Source organism: Heterodontus francisci, chromosome 6 (genome assembly GCF_036365525.1).
Source record: "Heterodontus francisci isolate sHetFra1 chromosome 6, sHetFra1.hap1, whole genome shotgun sequence".
NCBI lineage: Eukaryota > Metazoa > Chordata > Chondrichthyes > Heterodontiformes > Heterodontidae > Heterodontus > Heterodontus francisci.
In genome coordinates this window covers 57,147,803-57,162,119 of record NC_090376.1, presented here as the reverse complement: position 1 = coordinate 57,162,119, position 14,317 = coordinate 57,147,803, and the positions used below count along the sequence as shown (strand labels likewise).

The 14,317-nt window shown below is 37.7% G+C and overlaps 1 protein-coding gene across 3 annotated transcripts in view; it reads left to right on the top strand.

The window, feature by feature from the left end:
- The window catches only part of elmod1 (ELMO/CED-12 domain containing 1), a 109,346-nt gene extending 97,180 nt beyond the window's left edge, over positions 1–12,166 (top strand). For all 3 annotated transcript variants that reach the window (XM_068033735.1, XM_068033734.1, XM_068033733.1), the window contains 2 exons: positions 6,733–6,866; positions 7,423–12,166. In XM_068033735.1, the coding sequence (XP_067889836.1) occupies positions 6,733–6,866; positions 7,423–7,595 (307 nt within the window). In that variant the 3' untranslated portion in view covers positions 7,596–12,166. The remainder of the gene's footprint in view (positions 1–6,732; positions 6,867–7,422) is intronic.
- The last annotated feature ends 2,151 nt before the right edge of the window (positions 12,167–14,317 follow it).

Sequence of the window (14,317 nt, the reverse complement as noted above, 5' to 3'; positions counted from 1 at the left end):
CAGACCTACGGATGAAGAATGGACGGTTGTTTATCAGATAGTGATACCACCTAAGTATCGCCAGGAACTATTAAAGTTAGCGCATGAAATTCCTATAGCGGGACATGTGGGGATCCAGAAGATCAAATCACGTATAAGTCAACATTATTACTGTCCAAGTCTTTCCAAGGAAGTGGTGCAGTTTTGTAAAACGTACCATATGTGCCAGATTGTGGGAAAACCTGCCATAAAACTAGCACCTCTAATTCCCATACCAGTTATTGGGGAACCATTTATTGATATTGGTAGACTGTATAGGACCTTTACCAAAAAGAAAAGCGGATCACCAATATTTACTCACTATCATGGATATGGCTACTCAATTCCCAGAGGCCATTCCTTTGAGGACAATTTCTGCTAAGGTAGTGGTAGTGAAGTTAATCCAATTCTTCCCTAGATATGGATTACCAATTGAAGTTCAGTCGGATGAAAGTTCCAATTTTATGTCTAAAATATTTCAAGAAGTTATGGGTAATTTGAGTTTAGCGCAGTTAAAGTCTTCAGCATACCATCCACAGACCCAGGGAGCTTTAGAAAGGTACCATCAGACCCTAAAAACAATGGTCAGGGCACACTGTCATGAATATCTCCATGATTGGGATAAAGGGCTAGACTTTCTTTTTGTTTGCCACCAGGGATTCACCTAATGAGTCTACTAGTTTTAGTCCTTTTGAATTAGTTTACGGACATGAGATAAGAAGTCCTCTAAAACTAATTAAAGGTTTTTTTTACAACAGAGGGACGAATCTTCTGTACTAGATTATGTATCCATGTTCCGGGAATGGCTCACAAGAGCTTGTGACGTGGCTCAGGAACACCTTAAAGCTTCCCAAACAACTATGAAAAAATGGGTAGACAAGCATGCTAAGATCCAAACATTTCAACCAGGGGATGAAGTGTTGGTATTACTACCTTTACAGGGTGAACTGTTAAAAGCATGGTTCAGTGGTCTGTATAGTTAAGAGAATTGGTAAAGTAAATTATTTGATTGACAGCCCAGATTGCCAGAAAAAGAATCAACTGTGTCATATCAATATGTTAAAACAATATTATCGCCGGGAGGAGGATAAGCAAGCACAGGTATGTCAGGTAGTAGGGACAGTGAAGAATGAAAGGGATCGTGAGGATGAAGCAGAAGGAGGCCTAGACAATTCTCAAATTGAACTTCCTACAATCCAGTTAGCTAATACGGAATTGTTAGGGAAAATAGATACTATGCTTTCATATTTAGAGGCAGAACAACAAGAAGACCTAATAAGGATACTCACAGCATTTAAAAGAGTCTGTGGGGATAAGCCAGGATGTACAACCTTAGCCCCATATAATGTGGATGTAGGGGAATCCTTTCCTATTAAACAACATGCTTACTGCTTAAGTCCAGAGAAACAGGCCCAAGTAAAAGCAGAAATCCAATACATGCTGGAAAACCACCTAATTGAACCCAGTCAAAGCAGCTGGAGTTCACCAATAGTATTTGTGCCTAAACCTGGTGGTTCAACTAGACTTTGCATAGACTACAGAAAAGTTAATGCAGTAACAAAGGCAGACTCAATCCTTTGCTTGGAAGATTGTATTGACAGAGTGGGCAGTGCCATGTTTCTTACAAAAATAGATTTGTTAAAGGGATACCAGCAAGTTCCTTTAACACCCCGAGCTAAAGAAATATAGGCTTTTGTCACACCGGACAGTCTTTTCCAGTGCCTAATGATGCCATTCAGGCTAAAAAATGCCGCAGCAACCTTTCAGAGTCTAACGAATCAAGTGTTAGCCAGTGTTCCTAACTGTGTAGCTTACCTTGATGATGTGCTGGTCCACATTGACACTTGGAAGGACCACTTGAAATAACTAGAAGCTCTGTTTAAAAAAAAAAAAATTACAATCAGCTGATTTGGTAATAAACCTTGCCAAAAGAGAATTCGCAAAAGCGAGAGTGACCTACCTCGGGTATATAATGGGGTAAGGACAAGTGTTGCCAAGATTAGCAAAAGTACAGGTATTAGTGGAGTTACCTACCCCTAAGACTAAGCGAGATCATGAGGTTTTTGGGATGTGTGGTTTCTACCGAAAGATTGGACCAAATTTCAGCACTTTAGCTGCTCTGCTTAGATTTGCTACAGAAAAAGAAAACCAAGGCCGTGTTGTCAGGGGCGTGCCAAGTGTCTTTTTGAGAAGCTGAAAACCATTTTGATTAATGAACCAGTGTTGGCTGCTCCAAATGTCACCTGCTCTTCAAGGTAGCGATTGATGCTAGTGACCTGGGGGTCAAGATGATGAATCGGGCAGAGAAAGGCCAGTGAGATACTTTTCAAAAAACTACATTGGCATCAAGAAAGATATTCCACAGTGGAAAAAGAAACCTTAGGTCTATTATTGGCTGTTAAGCATTTTGAAGTCTATGTCCACCATGATTAGAGAAAGACACTGGTATATACTCATCATAACCCCCTAACCTTTAAGGGAAAATTTAAAACCCAGAATGTCAGAATATTCCGATGGAGTTTACTATTACAGCCCTATAACTTAAAGATTGTCCACTTGGTAGACAAAAATAATGTTATTGCAGATGCTTTATTGTGAATGTAACATTGTTTGAGTTATCTAAGTGCAAAGATGGTACAAAGCAAAATTAGATTAACTACAGGTCAAGAGTGAATGGGGATGAGTGTGAAAAAATGTTTTCAAATGTTTTCAACTTCTGTTAGTATATACATTGTAATGAAATGCATTTAAAAATTATGTTTCATTTCTCCAAGGTTGGAGGTGTTATGAGATTGCTTCTATTTCTTTTGTAAAATATGCGTTAAGGACTTGTATTTGAATTATGAACACTGATTCCTTCGGAATCTTGAAGAGATAGCTGAACTTTTTTTTTTAAGTTACCAGGTTTGAACTGCAGTTACTTGAAGGCACCTGTTTTCACATAACCCAGCAGGTGTTGGTTTTGACCAGGAGAGATGCTTACGAAGAATGACAAGCCATCATTTATGGTTCAGGAGGCTTGTTTCTGGAAAAGGTTTTGGTTTCAATTTGAACTGTTTTTATAAAAAAAAAAGCCAGTTTGCTTATTGACCCACTAGGAGAAGACAACTCATCTCTTTCTCTTGAAAAGAAATCCTGCATCTTTGAAGAAATCTTGCATAGAATGTGTGGGCACTGAAACCTTGTTGCTGCCTTCTTGTTGTAAGACTTATTTGGAGCCTTCTTTAGCTACATCTCTTGGAAAGCCTACCTAAACTGATCTTCGACACCACCTGAAAGGAACTGTTCTGTGAAGATCCTAGTGACAGCTGCCTATTCTCATTTGGGCCACCTAACCAACACAAAGGATGTCTTTTCATACCTTCTTTTCAGCCGAAGTGGTCTTTTGTTTTACTCCTATTTCTTTGTAACAGCTATAAACAAAAATCCCTTTTATTATTTTCCCAGTTAACGTGTGTGTGTGTGTGTGTGTGTGTGTGTGTGTAGGATAAATAAGGGGCTTTAATATTTCAATTTGTGTGTATGTTTTACCTCCATATTGGTTAAAACTTGGTTTATAATATACTGATAATTTTGTGTTTATTAAAAAAACCTGGTTGGTGTGCTTTATTCTTTTTTCTTTCTTTTGGGCCTCCTTATCTCGAGAGACAATGGATACGCGCCTGGAGGTGGTCAGTGGTTTGTGAAGCAGCGCCTGGAGTGGCTATAAAGGCCAATTCTGGAGTGACAGGCTCTTCCACAGGTGCTGCAGAGAAATTTGTTTGTTGGGGCTGTTGCACAGTTGGCTCTCCCCTTGCGCCTCTGTCTTTTTTCCTGCCAACTACTAAGTCTCTTCGACTCGCCACAATTTAGCCCTGTTTTTATGGCTGCCCGCCAGCTCTGGCGAATGCTGGCAACTGACTCCCACGACTTGTGATCAATGTCACACGATTTCATGTCGCGTTTGCAGACGTCTTTATAACGGAGACATGGACGGCCGGTGGGTCTGATACCAGTGGCGAGCTCGCTATACAATGTGTCTTTGGGGATCCTGCCATCTTCCATGCGGCTCACATGGCCAAGCCATCTCAAGCGCCGCTGACTCAGTAGTGTGTATAAGCTGGGGGTGTTGGCCGCTTCAAGGACTTCTGTGTTGGAGATATAGTCCTGCCACCTGATGCCAATTATTCTCCGAAGGCAGCGAAGATGGAATGAATACTGAGGGAAAATAGAGTATATGATTGACTGTTTCGGTACATGGGAAAATTTAAATATATTTTGTGACCTGTGGAAAAGTGGTCGGTCGTAACATCATCAAGAAACGGTTGAGTGCGCTGGACACAGCGAAAGGTATGGACCCTGACAACATCCTGACCGTGCTGCTGAGGACTTATGCCCCAAAATTAGGCGTACCTCTAGTCAAAATGGAACACTGGCAGCTATCCAACAAAGTAGAAAATTGCTTAGCTATGTCCTGTCCAGCAGGACAAATCCAATCCAAGCAATTACTACCCCATCAGTTTGTTCTCAATCATCAGCATGTGATGGAAGGTGTTGTCGACAGTGCTATCAAGTGGCACTTACTCACCAATGACCTGTTCAGCGATGCTCAGTTTGGGTTCTGTCAGGAAATCTCTGCTCCACACTTTCTTCCAGCCTTGATTCAAAGACAAAAGAGTTGAATTCTAGAGTGAGGTGAGAGTGGCTGCTCTTAGCATCAATGCTGCATTTGTCCAAGTTTAGTATCAAGGAACCCTGTAAAATTGAAGTCAACTGGAATCAAGGGGAAAAGTCTCCATTGGTTAGAGTCAAACCTGACAGAAAGATGGTTGTGGTTGTTGGACATCACTGCACGATCTCTTCAGGACAGTGTCATAGGCCAAACCATCTTCAGCTGCTTCATTAATGATATTTTCTCCGTCATAAGGTCATAAGTGAGATGTTTGCTGATGATTGCAGTGTTCAATTCCATTCACAGTTTCTGGATAATGAAGCAGGCCATGCCTGCATGAAGCAAGACCCAGATAGCATTAAGATAAGTAGCAAGTAGCATACATTCCACAAGTGTTAGGTAATTACCACCCCGAAGAAGAAAGATTCTAAGCACCTCACCTTGACATTCAATGGGAATACCATTACTGAATTCCCCACATCAACATCCTGAGGGTCACTATTGACTAGAAATTTAACTGGATGAGCCACATAAATATGATGGCTACAAGAGCAGGTGTTCTGCAGCAAGTCACTCATCTGCCTTCCCAAAGCCTTTCCCCCATCTACATGGCTCAAGTCAGGAATTTGATGGAATGATCTCCACTTGCCTGGATGAGTGCAGCTCCAAAAGCACTCAAGAAGATTGATATCATCCAAGACAAAGCAGTCTACTTGATTGGTACCCCACCCATGTCCTTAAACATTCACTCCCTCCAGGACCAGCATACTGTGACTACAGTGGGTACCATCTACAAGATGTACTGCAGCAACTCACCATGGCTTCTTCAACAGCACTTTCCAAAGCTGCGACCTCGAATGCCTAGAACAGGGGTCGGCAACCTCAATAACGAGCCATTTAAAAAATTTAGTCAAAAATGCTATTTTAAGAGCCACAAAACTGTTATTCAAATGGAAATAATAATGAAAAACAAGATAGAGACACATTTATGGATTTCTGTGCAACACCTTTTTACTGATGCTCATAAACATACATGTATTAATATCAAAGAGGGCATTTGATCATCAACATTTTAAAGGTTTTTTAACAAAAAAGCTGTGAATTGAATGATACCTTCTCACAAGTACATAGTTGATAAAAGTTTCAGAAAACGAAAGGCCATTTAATTATTTGCACCGTCTGCGAGCAACTCCTGTGATCGGCTAGCAGGTAATAAGTAAGCCATTAACACAATGGCGCATGATGTCATTTTGCTTGGTTAGACAGTGTTATCATAACTTAGAGCCATCGAAAAATTATAGCACAGAAGGAGGCCATTCAGCCCATCCTATCCATAATTTATGACTTTAATCCAAGCATGTTTTTGATAGAATTATATATTTTTGTGGTTAAACATTTCACATGTTCGTGCTGTTATCTGTCAAAATATCCATTGCCAAAGAGATTTTTAGATACCTGATATTCTTTTAAAATTAGAAACACACTTAGATAACTATTTTCTAAAAACTGATTAGAGAAAATGGGTTTGATTGATCGAGGTCGGGAGCAGCACTTGAGTCCTTAATGAGCCGCATGCAGCTCTAGTGCTGCAGGTTGCTAACCCCTGGCCTTGAAGGACAAGCGCAACAAGTGCATGGAACAACACCAACAACACATATTTACTCTGGAAATGTATCACTGTTCCATCATCATCATCACTGGGTCAAAATCCTGGAACTCCCTAACAGCACTGTGGGTGTACCTACATCATACGGAATGCAGCAGTTTAAGAAGGCGTCTCATCACCACCACCTTCTTGAAGGCAATTAAGATGGGCAATAAATGCTGGTTTTGCCAATAATGCTCACATGCCATGAATGAATAAAAACAAAAGTCTGTAATACAATATTTGTACAGTTGTATTTTAGTGATCTCTTATTACCTTGTCAAACAGGAACCCATTGTGAGAATTGCTGAATCATTCCAATGTCACACTATCCTGATTTCATTACATTTTTAAATATGCATAAGAATATTCAATTCTTAAATGTTTTTATATTTATTTATTGTTCTCTTTGTTACAGGTTTTCCTTTGCAATAGTGGGAATTAATATCACTGATCTTTCATATACTTTGCTACTAAGTGGGGCATTGAAAACCCATTTGTATAATGTTGCCCCTGAAGCACCATCACTTTTTCACTTCCACAAAACCTTCTGTAAGTAGGTTCTAGACATAGACTCAAATGTCTTTTGTTGAGAGTCATTCTTGCAATGTAGTTCTTCCTGACGTAAATATATTAATGTTACCTGCAAATTTAGATATAAACATTTTTTCATGTGAGTGATGTTTTGCTGTTTAGATGTCATTTGGAGTTCAGATCCAGATATGCAAAGTCTGGAAACTTGTGACTTGTACATGGAAGTTCAAATGTAGAATTAGCCATCACTTGCAAACCCAGGGTTTCAGAACATGCACTAGAATGCTGGAAAATTCTGACTTGCCTTTTTCACCCGATTCTAAATTATCCAGACTTTTCTGTGCTGTCAGTAACCACCAGTATTAAATATGTGAATCACCTGCCCTTGTTAGAATGGTTGCAAACTCGCCCTCCTGTCCCATGTAATATACCAAACCCCTTAGTAGATTGGAAGCCTAGTAAGTTAGTATGCTCTGTTTTTGTTTTTGGGATCTATGTAATTGAACATATGAAATTGTATTATAATTAAAATTGTTCATCTTTGCGCACTTTTAAAAATCTGTATCCTATACAGGCTACCTGATGCACGAGTTCCACAATTTCTGGATTGAAGAGGATCCTCTTGACATAATGGAATTTAATCGTGTTCGAGAAAAGTTCCACAAGCGAATGATAAAGCAGCTTCAAAACCCAGACATGACCCTGTGCCCACGTTTTGCAGCCTCAGAGAGTCCAATGAATCTATAAATCTTCATCTTGCCATAAGTCACATCACTGCCTCACCTCTGTACTTGTGTGTGAACTGATTTTAAGAAACTGAAGTTAAATCACAGCCTTGATCACAACCAGCATATTCGATGACCATGGTGACTGTATGCATGCTTTGTTTTAAGTATAATTGTTCTCTATTTGGTGCAGTAAAATGACTACACATGCTATACATTCACATGAACACTGGAGGCATTCTCCATAAACACATGATCATATTGCAGCAGCATGGAGTGTTACATTCTAATCAATTGGAGAAACTTTTCTATTTTTTTTATTGTTTCCATACATCAGCACTGATAAGCTGTACTTCTCTTGTGCTTTGTAATGCTGTAGTTCTGTAAAAGTCCTTTAGTTTAGAAGTTTTATCATGATCTTAACAACATTACAGGCACTATTTACTATTTATGAATGTATTTTGAGCAAAGAAATAGTGCATTTTCATAACCATACACATAAATGCCATTTTATGGATTAAACTATATATTTGGTAATTTTAACAGCCCAATAAATGTGTGGCTAAATGTACTATATAATTGCGCTTTGGGTTTAACTGTAGATTAGGTAAAGCAAATATCTTCTGATTTGACAGAGTTGTTTTGAAAGTTCCGTGGCTAATAGTTTGGCTGGTCTGTTAAATGTCCAGAGAATTATCTGTTCTCAGCATAAAATTGGCATTGATTGACATTATTAATCTTTCTTAATATGTAGAATAAAAGTTATTGGGCAAGCAAATGTGCAGTAAAGTGCACACATTTGACATTTGGCTTGAAGTGCTTTCCGGGACTGATATATGGGAAACTTTGTGATTCATCATACCAGTGCCATATCTAATCGACAAACCTGATGTCTGGTGCATAATGGATAAAAATAATTTTTTTGGAATTGTTATTCCTTATTGTGACATAAACATATATATAATAAACAAAAGTATGTTGCTGTTTAAAAAGCAATAGGTGGAAAACCTGTAGTTAAACTTTGTGAAGTTCCTTAAAGGGGCATCACCTACATGAAAATGTGTTTATTTATGAAAACATGATGTAAAAGTATACATCATGTTCAAATGTATCAGCATCTCACTTATGCATACCAAGTTAAAAATGATGCACGGCTTTTCTTCCCAACCAAACAAACCCTTTATTAATTAAGGTGATGGCCTTCAAATTGCCTTGCCTTTGTTTTTAAGTAACCTGTACACTTTTCATTTTCCCCAGATATCCTCAATGATCATAATACAAAATATCAGATTCTTAATAGAATACTAGTGATTGTATTAATTTTTGCTTTCCCCAGAACAAAATTTGAAGTTTAAGATTTTAATGTAATCATCGGATCCTCCAGAATTTGTTTAAAAATTTCTGTATGTTTTTGGAATTGTGATTTTTGTTTAAGTTGCCAGCAGAATATTAGTAAGGGCCAGTGTATTAATATTGTATTAGTATGGTTAGAGTATTAATATCATATTTGTAAGGGACAGAGCATTAATTTTGTTTTTTTAACCAATTATCTCTCATTTTTTAAATCTGCAGTCAGTGAATTTCACGACTTTTGCATGCCTGCTGTTTTTACTTATCTAAATTTAGACCTGTCTCCTCTACCATTAGTAAAACATCTAAAGGGAAGGAATTCTAAACCTGCCATTTGTATTAAATGTTGAATAAGAAATTTGCTCCATAATGTGTCTGTTTCCCTTACTTGGACGTTTAATTTGTTAGAAATGTGCACTTCAATTAATTTTACTGTTCTTATTAAATATGCACATGCTGCTTTAGTACTGAGAAAACCTAGTTATATCTATGATACAAGAAAGAGAAATAGTACTGGTATACCAAAGATGATATGCATTGCAACAGAGCTACAGCAGATAAGATATTATCTACTCTTTCTCTTGTTTCAGAATAAAGACGCTAATATCACTTTAGAACTGGGATCATCTGAATGGTTAAGAAATGACTGAGGAGGTATTCTGAATGAAACTTTTCTTGCATAAATTTCATGTAAAATTGCACTTTTAGCATTGCAGTGATTGTTCTAACTAGTTCATTCTTCATGTTACGTGCATTAATTCCTTTTTATAACTAAACACCTCATATTGGAAAATGAAATCAATGAAATATTTCTAGTTTATAATAAGATCAAGAAGAAAACAAACCCATTTTTAAAACTTCTATGTTCTTGAATTTGGTCCGAAAGCTTATTTAATTGTTTGCAGACTTATTTGTCTCTAACAGTACTGTTGCAAACAAAGGGAAAGAATAGAAGGTAGGCATTAAACCAGAAAGGGGAAATGGGGAAACTGCAAAAAGGAAAGGGATTAAGAAATTTTAAAAGTAAGTAGTAAATGAGTAAAACCAACAATATAATTTTAATCCAGCCTGTTGGCTGGCAAACAGGTGAGTTTGGGTAGGGCGCCTGGTTTACACAGCACCCCATATTATTCTCCATTGACTTTATGGGGCAAAATCAAGCTAGGTGTAAAGCAGGTGGCCGATATGAACCCACACATTTCCCACTGGCTGGGTTAGGTTAAAATCATCCCCAACTGTCAGAAGAGAGAAGAGCAGTTTAGATTAAATTTTCTTGCATTAGATCCAGTGGTACAATTACTTGAAGTCTGTATATTTCTTTTCCTACTATCCTATTAATATTAACCTTTGCTGCTACTGTTGAGAATAAATTACAACAGAAAGAATGGCTATCTTAAAATACTGAGGATTTGATTTACAGTAAATATAAAAGGTGAAGTTGATTGTAATTGAAAAGTCTTGAAATTCTATCATGTGCATAAAGCATTTTGCTTTGCCTTTCATTCAAAAAAACTAACATTCTCTTGAATTCTGAGGACAATCATTTTCAATCACATTTTATTTTCTAAACTAAAGTTGACAGAAAAATGTTGAATAATATATTAATAGTTTGAACATATGTGTTTCAATAATTAACTGAATATTTGTTGGATATAATGTAGACCAAGTAACGTAACCTTTGAAGCATTAATTGGAACTTCAGTTGTTACATCTCTTGGGCAGTCTCTGTTTCATGTTGAGCTCTGCAGCATTTACTGAAAGCAAATATAGCTGATTATGTTGGTCCAATATCGAAATTTGTGTGCATTTAAAGTAGGTTATGTATATTATTCTTTTAAAGCACCATTTTGTTAATGATGCAAGTCTACTTTGCACCTGGTACCCCCTCCCAAAATGTTTAAGTACCAATGGTATATTAAATGCACATTTGCTTCAGGAGTTTGTAGTGTATGTGTTTACAGTTTTAACTTATCTGAAAAATCATGAATTTGGAATACAAGTTATTGCTCAACATTATGAATTGAATGCTCAAGCACTTGCATCATGTTCAAATCTGCGTTTCCTTAATATTGAAAAATCTAGATTTATTGTTTTTGAATACTGTTCAATCTCACAAGCTTCCAGAACAGGCATTTCTCCACTTATCACCCCAACAGTAAAGAACCTATAATCTTTAGTTCATATTATTTGCCTTTTAGAAGATTCTAAAGTCCAGAATTGATCTTGGATATGGGTAACATTACATTTTGATCTCATTAAAGTATTTACATTTACACTTACATTAAAGTATTTACACTTAGATTTGTTACTCATCTTTCCCTTTTTAAGGCCTGCATTTAGAGTTTCCCACCACCGTGTTACTTCAGCTGGGAAAAAGGGAATGGCTTTATACTCTTTTTCACAGCCAGTATGTGATCCAATTGATGGCATTCTCCAATTTGAGTGCAAGGATTTGGGTCAAAATCCTTTTCTGGAAATGATTCTGGCTGATACTCCAATGCAGTAATGAAGAAGTGTTTCCTTGTTAGTGGTGGTGTCCTTCAGATGATCCATTACACTGCCTGTTCTAGTAGTTCACATGGACTGGTTGGGTGGTCTGGGGTGGATTCTATGATTAAAGATCCTGTGGCATTATTTAATGAAAAGCAGGAACTTCTATCAACATTCTGCCCTCATCCAACACCACAAAAGAGATTAAATCATTATTCATCTCATTGCTGTTTGTGGAATTTTATATGCAAGATTCCACAAGGTTTGTCAACGTAATAGTCACTGTTTTTTTGTGGAACATTAGAAGCGCTATATAAATGAAAATTACTTGTTTCTTCCCCTTTCTCCACTTTTGCAATAAAAATAAATCTATTGAAATGGGCAATGGACAAGTGTAAGCTCAAGTGTCAGTTGAAAATTCAGTGCAATTCAATCCAGCTACCTCTTAAGAGTACTAGACTATATTTACAGTGACTTCAATAACATGAAATTCATATACATGTCTTAGTCCAACAAATACAAAGCTACTTGGGGAATGCTGCAGAAGTTTAGGAGTGTAGATTTGGAATAATTAATGTACAGAAAAATCAAGAGATTGGTCTATATTTAGGTATTCTCAACAAGCACTAATGGTAGAGGAAACACAATTGTTTGTAAAAAGATATATGCTACAATACCAATTTAAAATAATTGTTAGGATAATTATGACTTTAGTTAAGAAATTTGTTCTTAATTCTATTAATTAAAACAGTCTTGGAGAAAATATGTAGTGCATAGCAATGTTACAATATGTTAGAATTATTTATTTAAACATAATGAATATTAAATGTGAAAATTATTGTATGCTTTAACACATTTTCATTTTCCTGGTATAATTCTGAATAAATATTCCTACACTTACTGAGTCTCCATATTATGTTCAAAAATTAGACTTTGTACAAGATATTTTTCAGAGTTTTTTTATTAGTAAAAATTGAAATTGGGTTGGTTTTATTCACCCAAAGAAAATATGACGGAATGCAAATCCAACAAATTTTGCTGTGTATCCTTTCACCATCTTGTGTAAGCTTACAGAATTACAGAGCTCCACCACCTTGCCCCAAAAGAACAAATTAAGTGATGTTAATAGCATGCTGAGTGTACATGTAGGTCTTTTTTAAAAAAAAATGATAGAAAAGTAATGAATGTTTCCAAGTATCATGAGTGCCACTGTCAGCCCGTGCCTTTCCTTGTCTGACTGCTCAATTCAGTCTTTTGAATCTTCTATCTGCACCAGTGAAATAATTCTAGCTGACATGGAAAATTTTATACATCAGTCATCCCCCTTCTTTTGATACTATACCTTGGTTGAATTATGTCTGTCATACATAAAATGATGCCAATTCTATCTGATATTTTAATTGGTCTGATGCATACCAAGCCAACTTTGTAACATTTGTAAATCCATTAGTAGAGCTGATAACACAACTTTATTAAAAATGATCAAGTGCTGTATTCCTGCCTTTTGAGTAGGTACTGTTTTTTCTTTCATCCCTAAGCATTGTCTTTGAATGTTCCTTTCCCTTCCCTCTAACTTGATGCTATAGTTGCTCACTCACCTTAAATGGAAAGGTAAATTTCTATGACTAACTTTTCTCCTCCATTTCTAAACTCAATGATATTGATAAAGAATCTGCCTCCATTAATTGACATTATGCGTTAAAAGTTAGTTAGCCCATGTTTTCAGGCATTGTGAGGGAGGTCATGATTTGCAATCAGCCTGCAACCAGTCCCATTGAGGCTGAATGCTCATTGGGAGGCCCAGTAGCATGTGTGGCTAGCATGTGTCCCAGCTAGTCTCTGCCTGTTGAAGGCAGCCTGCCCCTCTTCAAAGGGAGCTGTACTCATTGGAAGGAAGTTGCTGCCTGTAGTTGCACTACCTGTAGTGCAAGTTGCTGTAAAGAGGACACCAAATGGAGGAACAGCCAAAAGAGAATTGGAATTGCATTGGAGGCCTTAATCCAGGAAGTCAACAGGAAGAGCGAGGCCATGTTTCTGCAGTGGGCCAGGAGGCCCTCAAGGAACACTCTCAGATGGGAATGGGAGCTAGTGGCAGGCACATCACTTCAGCATACCTCAGGTACTAGCAATGCACGTATCTTAAAGAGTAGTATAGAGTCGGGATCAGCCCAAGGTAAATCGACTAAAGGCACTATATAAATGTAAGTTATAAAGTAATAGAGTGTCCCATGGAGCTTCACAGGAGCAGTATGAAACAATGTATGACGCCGAGCCACATAAGGTGATATTAGGTCAGATGACCAAAAGCTTGGTCAAAGAGGTACATTTAAAGGAGTGTCTTAAAGGAGGAAAGCAACCTGAAGAGGTGCAGGGAGGGCATTCCAGAGCTTCGGGCCTAGGCAACTGAAGGCACGGCCACCAATGGTGAAGTGATTGAAATTAGATGCACGAGGTGTTAGAGGAGCGCAAATATCTCGGAGGGTTGTGGAACTGGAAGAGATGGGGAGGGGTGGGATCATGAAAGGATTTGAAAACAAGGATGAGAATTCTAAAATCAAGTAGTTGCTTGACCAGGAGCCAATGTAGGTCAGCGAGCACAGAGAACAGGACTTGATGTGAGTTAAGACATGAGCAGCAGAGTTTTGAATGACCTCAAGTTTATGGAGAGTAGAATGTGGGAGACCAGCCAGGTGTGCATTGGAATAGTCAAGTCTAGAGTGTCATGCAGGCCCCCTGCCAAGAATGAGGCATATCAATTTCACCACATGGACATTAAATTTCAAATTGTTGCTGGGAAGAAGAGAAGGCCTGATACACGGGGTTGCCAAGCCCCTGGCTGGAAGGACAATTTTGCATATTAATAGCCACTGCTTGGAACAATGCACCATTCCCTGACCCACCCAA